The sequence below is a fragment of the Gobio gobio genome (genome assembly GCF_949357685.1).
Source record: "Gobio gobio genome assembly, chromosome: 5".
NCBI lineage: Eukaryota > Metazoa > Chordata > Actinopteri > Cypriniformes > Gobionidae > Gobio > Gobio gobio.
In genome coordinates, this window is record NC_137101.1 from 549,676 (window position 1) to 558,676 (window position 9,001).

Sequence of the window (9,001 nt, forward strand, 5' to 3'; positions counted from 1 at the left end):
CTGTCACTCGCACGCGCTGTCACTCGCACGCGCTGTCACACGCACGCGCTGTCACTCGCACGCGCTGTCACTCGCACACGCTGTCACTCAAACACGCTGTCACTCGCACACGCTGTCACTCGCACACGCTGTCACTCTCACACGCTGTCACTCGCACACGCTGTCACTCGCACACGCTGTCACTCGCACACGCTGTCACTCGCACACGCTGTCACACGCACACGCTGTCACTCAAACACGCTGTCACTCGCACACGCTGTCACTCGCACACGCTGTCACTCGAACACGCTGTCACTCGCACACGCTGTCACTCGCACACGCTGTCACTCGCACACGCTGTCACTCGCACACGCTGTCACTCGCACACGCTGTCACTCGCACACGCTGTCACTCGCACACGCTGTCACTCGCACGCGCTGTCACTCGCACGCGCTGTCACTCGCACGCGCTGTCACTCGCACGCGCTGTCACTCGCACACGCTGTCACTCAAACACGCTGTCACTCGCACACGCTGTCACTCGCACACGCTGTCACTCGCACACGCTGTCACTCGCACACGCTGTCACTCGCACGCGCTGTCACTCGCACACGCTGTCACTCGCACGCGCTGTCACTCGCACGCGCTGTCACTCGCACACGCTGTCACTCAAACACGCTGTCACTCGCACGCGCTGTCACTCGCACACGCTGTCACTCAAACACGCTGTCACTCGCACACGCTGTCACTCGCACACGCTGTCACTCGCACACGCTGTCACTCGCACACGCTGTCACACGCACACGCTGTCACTCAAACACGCTGTCACTCGCACACGCTGTCACTCGCACGCGCTGTCACTCGCACGCGCTGTCACACGCACGCGCTGTCACTCGCACGCGCTGTCACTCGCACACGCTGTCACTCAAACACGCTGTCACTCGCACACGCTGTCACTCGCACACGCTGTCACTCTCACACGCTGTCACTCGCACACGCTGTCACTCGCACACGCTGTCACTCGCACACGCTGTCACTCGCACACGCTGTCACTCGCACACGCTGTCACACGCACACGCTGTCACTCAAACACGCTGTCACTCGCACACGCTGTCACTCGCACACGCTGTCACTCGAACACGCTGTCACTCGCACACGCTGTCACTCGCACACGCTGTCACTCGCACACGCTGTCACTCGCACACGCTGTCACTCGCACACGCTGTCACTCGCACACGCTGTCACTCGCACACGCTGTCACTCGCACACGCTGTCACTCGCACGCGCTGTCACTCGCACGCGCTGTCACTCGCACGCGCTGTCACTCGCACACGCTGTCACTCAAACACGCTGTCACTCGCACACGCTGTCACTCGCACACGCTGTCACTCGCACACGCTGTCACTCGCACGCGCTGTCACTCGCACGCGCTGTCACTCGCATGCGCTGTCACCCGCACGCGCTGTCACTCGCACGCGCTGTCACTCGCACGCGCTGTCACTCGCACACGCTGTCACTCGCACGCGCTGTCACTCGCACACGCTGTCACTCAAACACGCTGTCACTCGCACGCGCTGTCACTCGCACACGCTGTCACTCAAACACGCTGTCACTCGCACACGCTGTCACTCGCACACGCTGTCACTCGCACACGCTGTCACTCGCACACGCTGTCACACGCACACGCTGTCACTCAAACACGCTGTCACTCGCACACGCTGTCACTCGCACGCGCTGTCACTCGCACGCGCTGTCACTCGCACACGCTGTCACTCGCACACGCTGTCACTCGCACGCTGTCACTCGCACACGCTGTCACTCGCACACGCTGTCACTCGCACACGCTGTCACTCGCACACGCTGTCACTCGCACACGCTGTCACTCGCACACGCTGTCACTCGCACACGCTGTCACTCAAACACGCTGTCACTCGCACACGCTGTCACTCGCACACGCTTTCACTCGCACACGCTGTCACTCAAACACGCTGTCACTCGCACGCGCTGTCACTCGCACGCGCTGTCACTCGCACGCGCTGTCACTCGCACGCGCTGTCACTCGCACACGCTGTCACTCGCACACGCTGTCACACGCACACGCTGTCACTCGCACACGCTGTCACTCGCACACGCTGTCACTCGCACACGCTGTCACTCGCACACGCTGTCACTCGCACACGCTGTCACTCGCACACGCTGTCACTCGCACGCGCTGTCACTCGCACGCGCTCTCACTCGCACGCGCTGTCACTCGCACACGCTGTCACTCGCACACGCTGTCACACGCACACGCTGTCACTCGCACACGCTGTCACTCGCACACGCTGTCACACGCACACGCTTTCACTCGCACACGCTGTCACTCAAACACGCTGTCACTCGCACGCGCTGTCACTCGCACGCGCTGTCACTCGCACGCGCTGTCACTCGCACGCGCTGTCACTCGCACACGCTGTCACTCGCACACGCTGTCACACGCACACGCTGTCACTCGCACACGCTGTCACTCGCACACGCTGTCACTCGCACACGCTGTCACTCGCACACGCTGTCACTCGCACACGCTGTCACTCGCACACGCTGTCACTCGCACGCGCTGTCACTCGCACGCGCTCTCACTCGCACGCGCTGTCACTCGCACACGCTGTCACTCGCACACGCTGTCACACGCACACGCTGTCACTCGCACACGCTGTCACTCGCACACGCTGTCACTCGCACACGCTGTCACTCGCACACGCTGTCACTCGCACGCGCTGTCACTCGCACACGCTGTCACTCGCACACGCTGTCACTCGCACACGCTGTCACTCGCACACGCTGTCACTCGCACGCGCTGTCACTCGCACGCGCTGTCACTCGCACACGCTGTCACTCGCACACGCTGTCACTCGCACACGCTGTCACTCGCACGCGCAGTCACTCGCACACGCTGTCACTCGCACGCGCTGTCACTCAAACACGCTGTCACTCGCACACGCTGTCACTCGCACACGCTGTCACTCGCACACGCTGTCACTCGCACGCGCTGTCACTCGCACATGCTGTCACTCGCACGCGCAGTCACTCGCACACGCTGTCACTCGAACACGCTGTCACTCGCACACGCTGTCACTCGCACACGCTGTCACTCGCACGCGCTGTCACTCGCACACGCTGTCACTCGCACACGCTGTCACTCGCACACGCTGTCACTCGCACACGCTGTCACTCGCACACGCTGTCACTCGCACACGCTGCTGTCACTCGCACACGCTGTCACTCGCACACGCTGTCACTCGCACACGCTGTCACTCGCACACGCTGTCACTCGCACACGCTGTCACTCGCACACGCTGTCACTCGCACACGCTGTCACTCGCACACGCTGTCACTCGCACGCGCTGTCACTCGCACGCGCTGTCACTCGCACGCGCTGTCACTCGCACGCGCTGTCACTCGCACACGCTGTCACTCAAACACCTCATGCTCTTATCAGGTGGGCTCCAGTGATCTCTAACAACATGTAGTCGCTCCGGCAGGAATAGGTCACAAAATGGCCGCCTTTGGTGTCCGTCTGGAGCCGTGTATGGATGGCTTTTCCAGCAGCAGTTTCTCCACTGCAAAAAATGCTTTTCTTACTTAGTATTTTTGTCTTGTTTTCAGTCCAAATATCTAAAAAAATCTTACATTAAGAACCATTTACTAGACAAGCAAAAATTATTGTCTTGTTTTCTGTTTGAATTAAGATTATTTTGCTTACCCCATTGGCAGATTATTTAGCTAATTTTAAGCAAAAACTCCCTTAATTTTGAGTTATTTCCCCACAAAACAAGACAATAAGTTTTATTTGGCTAGTAAATGCTTCTTGTTTTGAGAATTTTTAGATGTTTGGACCAGAAACAAGACAAAAATACCAAGTAAGAAAATATATTTTTGCAGTGTCTGAGCTAAAGGTGTGAGTGAGTCTGAAAAACCCCTCGGCTCTTTCCAGATGTAAATCATGAAAAGCTTTTTCCTTCTATTTTTCCATCCTGGCAGCGAGAGCTCTTTTTTTCTCTCTCTCTCTCTCTCTCTCTCTCTCTCTCTCTCTCTCTCTCTCTCTCTCTCTCTCTCTCTCTCTCTCTCTCTCTCTCTCTCTCTCTCTTAATGGCTTCCATCTCTGGTCGGGTTTAGCTGCTGATTCAGCAGAAATAACAGAAGCCCAGCCGGTCTAATGCGTCGCTCCTGAAGGCGACATTTATTCATCCCCAGGATATGAATTCGTGATCTCGAGAATTCAATGTTCACGAGTTCCAACTTTTTTTTATTAATTATTTTAACTTTTCATCTCATAATTGTGACTTAGTATGTCATATTTTTCAAATATTTGTCATATTTTTGACCTTTTGTCACAATTTTGACTTTTTTATTAATTATTTTAACTTTTCATCTCATAATTGTGACTTAGTATGTCATATTTTTCAAATATTTGTCATATTTTTGACCTTTTGTCACAATTTTTACTTTTTTATTAATTATTTTAACTTTTCATCTCATAATTGTGACTTAGTATGTCATATTTTTCAAATATTTGTCATATTTTTGACCTTTTATGTCACAATTTTGACTTTTCATCTCATAATTGTGACTTAGTACGTCATATTTTTCAAATATTTGTCATATTTTTGACCTTTTACGTCACAATTTTGACTTTTTTATTAATTATTTTAACTTTTCATCTCATAATTGTGACTTAGTATGTCATATTTTTCAAATATTTGTCATATTTTTGACCTTTTATGTCACAATTTTGACTTTTCATCTCATAATTATGACTTAGTATGTCATATTTTTCAAATATTTGTCATATTTTTGACCTTTTATGTCACAATTATGACTTTTCATCTCATAATTATGACTTAGTATGTCATTTTCAAATATTTGTCATATTTTTGACCTTTAATGTCACAATTATGACTTTTTTATTAATTATTTTAACTTTTCATCTCATAATTGTGACTTAGTATGTCATATTTTTCAAATATTTGTCATATTTTTGATCTTTTATGTCACAATTTTGACTTTTCATCTCATAATTATGACTTAGTATGTCATTTTCAAATATTTGTCATATTTTTGACCTTTAATGTCACAATTATGACTTTTTTATTAATTATTTTAACTTTTCATATCATAATTGTGACTTAGTATGTCATATTTTTCAAATATTTGTCATATTTTTGACCTTTTATGTCACAATTTTGACTTTTCATCTCATAATTATGACTTAGTATGTCATTTTCAAATATTTGTCATATTTTTGACCTTTAATGTCACAATTATGACTTTTTTATTAATTATTTTAACTTTTCATCTCATAATTGTGACTTAGTATGTCATATTTTTCAAATATTTGTCATATTTTTGATCTTTTATGTCACAATTTTGACTTTTCATCTCATAATTATGACTTAGTATGTCATTTTCAAATATTTGTCATATTTTTGACCTTTAATGTCACAATTATGACTTTTTTATTAATTATTTTAACTTTTCATCTCATAATTGTGACTTAGTATGTCATATTTTTCAAATATTTGTCATATTTTTGACCTTTTATGTCACAATTTTGACTTTTCATCTCATAATTATGACTTAGTATGTCATTTTCAAATAATTGTCATATTTTTGACCTTATATGTCACACTTTTGACTTTTTTATTCATTATTTTAACTTTTCATCTCACGTGATAAAAGGCGTATTTTCCATGATAATGTAAGTTTTTGTCCTAACCAGCAGCAACAGGCAGTGTTTATGTCAGGGCTGGACATTAAGCCTGTTCACGTGCAAATTTGTAAATAAAAAATTTGTAAATAAAATTTATTCTGAAGCAATATTCTCACCAGTGTTCAATCAGCTTTGACATATGCATATTTGTGATATTTGTACCTTTTATAAAGGGCATTTATCCCCTAATCTTATTAAATATAGGCTATGATTCAGATTTCATTTTATATTCTTAAGTTACCAATCAAATTAAATAATATACACTGAAAAATTACAACTGCATTAAATTATGTTATGAGATTGTTTAAAATATTTTTTTAATATACAAATAAGAAATGTTGTAAAGATGAAACTAAAGCACCAGTAGGTGGCGCTGTGACCGTCTGAATGAGTGAGTCATTGAGTCGATTCGTTCAAACGGATGATTCGTTCAAGAATTAGGCGGTCGTTTACGAACAGGTCATTGAATCTTTGATTCAACCGATTCATTCAAACACTGAATCATTCACTAACACACACACACTGATGCTGTGAGACGGGTTATGGTTCTTGATCTGAGGTAAAACACTCACTCTCTCACACACACACACACACACACACACACACTGATCTGAGGTAAAACACTCTCTCTCTCACACACACACACACACACACACACACACACACACACACACACACTGATCTGAGGTAAAACACTCTCTCTCACACACACACACACACACACACACACACACACACACACTGATCTGAGGTAAAACACTCTCTCTCTCTCTCTCTCTCTCTCTCTCACACACACACACACACACACACGGGTCTGAGGTGAAGCACGCACGCACACACACACACACACACACACACACACAGGTCTGAGGTAAAGCACTCACACACACACGGGTCTGAGGTAAAACACTCTCTCTCACACACACACACACACGGGTCTGAGGTAAAACACTCTCTCTCTCACACACACTCACGGGTCTGAGGTAAAACACACTCTCTCTCTCACACACACACACACACACACACACTGATCTGAGGTAAAACACACTCTCTCTCTCTCTCTCTCTCTCTCTCTCACACACACACACACACACACACACACACACACACTGATCTGAGGTAAAACACACTCTCTCTCTCACACACACACACACACACACACACACACACTGATCTGAGGTAAAACACTCACTCTCTCTCTCTCACACACACACACACACACACTGATCTGAGGTAAAACACTCACTCTCTCTCTCTCTCTCTCTCACACACACACACACACACACTCACACACACTGATCTGAGGTAAAACACTCACTCTCTCTCTCTCTCTCTCTCTCTCACACACACACACACACACACACACACTGATCTGAGGTAAAACACTCTCTCTCACTCACACACACACACACACACACACACACACACACTGATCTGAGGTAAAACACTCTCTCTCTCTCTCACACACACACACACACACACACACACACTGATCTGAGGTAAAACAATCTCTCTCTCTCTCACACACACACACACACACTGATCTGAGGTAAAACACTCTCTCACACACACACACACTGATCTGAGGTAAAACACTCTCTCTCACACACACACACACACACTGATCTGAGGTAAAACACTCTCTCTCACACACACACACACACACACACACACACACACACACACACTGATCTGAGGTAAAACACACTCTCTCTCTCTCTCTCACACACACACACAAACACACTGATCTGAGGTAAAACACTCTCTCACACACACACACACTGATCTGAGGTAAAACACTCTCTCTCTCACACACACACACACTGATCTGAGGTAAAACACTCTCTCACACACACACACTCACACACACACTGATCTGAGGTAAAACGCTCACTCTCTCTCTCTCTCACACACACACACACACACACACAAACACACTGATCTGAGGTAAAACACTCTCTCTCTCTCTCTCTCTCACACACACACACACACACAAACACACTCACACACTGATCTGAGGTAAAACACTCTCTCTCACACACACACACACACACACACACACTGATCTGAGGTAAAACACTCTCTCTCTCTCTCTCTCTCTCTCTCTCTCTCTCACACACACACACTCACACACACTGATCTGAGGTAAAACACACTCTCTCTCTCTCTCTCTCACACACACACACACACACACACACTGATCTGAGGTAAAACACTCACTCTCTCTCTCTCTCTCACACACACACACTGATCTGAGGTAAAACACTCTCTCTCACACACACACACACACACACACACACACGGGTCTGAGGTAAAACACTCTCTCACACACACACACACACACACACACACACACACGGGTCTGAGGTAAAGCGCGCGCACACACACACACACACACACACACACACACACACACACACACACACACACGGGTCTGAGGTAAAGCGCGCGCACACACACACACACACACACACACACGGGTCTGAGGTAAACTCACAGGCGCCTGATCCGCGCGGGCAGCCGCTCCTCGATCCGGCCGTGCTTTAGTCCACTGCAGTCGGCCACGGATCCCACACACGAGCACACCGACGGGCACGGGTCCGGGTCCGGGTCACCGGGAGCCGCTTTAAACCCCGTGAGGTGAAACACGAGCAGCGCGAAGCTCACAGCGCGAGCGGGCTGCGGCATAATCACCCGCAACAACAAAAACTAATCAAAAATAAAGTTCACAAAATCGATCCGTAAAAGTTTAAATTCCGAGCGAATGTGAAAGAGAACGGCGTTCTCGGCCGGTCCGCGTCAGCTGCGCCTCCGTTCGCGTTTATTTTCATGAATAAAAGTGCAGAAATCAGCGCCTCACCTCCGCTCCATCTCCGAGGAACTTTTTTCCACCGCGCTGGAATCAGAGCAGCATTCCGCGGCGCGCGCTCCCGTGGGCCGAGAGCGGCGAGGGGGATTCTGGGTAATGTAGTGCAGACTGTGATCTCTGGGGAAGCCCATTTCTGCCACATAAGAAAGAAATATCATGCTGTGGTACATCACAACTATGACATTAAAAGTCGAAATGATGACACACACATTTTACGGAGGCTCTAAAGGGACATTGTGGTTAGAAAGATATTTGAAATAGTGGAAAAATAAGTTATATCACAAAAACTTGAGCTGTTTTCGAACGAACGCGAAGCATTTGATGAATAATTTTCCGGCATCTCATGTTGTTGTCCTACACCGTGTCCCTTCAGGGGCTCCGTATCATTTCAACCTTTTGTCATAA

The 9,001-nt window shown here is 48.0% G+C and overlaps 1 protein-coding gene across 1 annotated transcript in view; it reads right to left on the reverse strand.

Annotated features, from left to right (window-relative positions):
* Positions 1 to 8,631, reverse strand: part of lrig3 (leucine-rich repeats and immunoglobulin-like domains 3) — a 56,431-nt gene extending 47,800 nt beyond the window's left edge. Inside the window, exon 1 of the mRNA XM_079817595.1 lies at positions 8,225 to 8,631. Within this exon, the coding sequence (XP_079673721.1) occupies positions 8,225 to 8,415 (191 nt within the window). The 5' untranslated portion in view covers positions 8,416 to 8,631. The remainder of the gene's footprint in view (positions 1 to 8,224) is intronic.
* Positions 8,632 to 9,001: the final 370 nt, after the last annotated feature.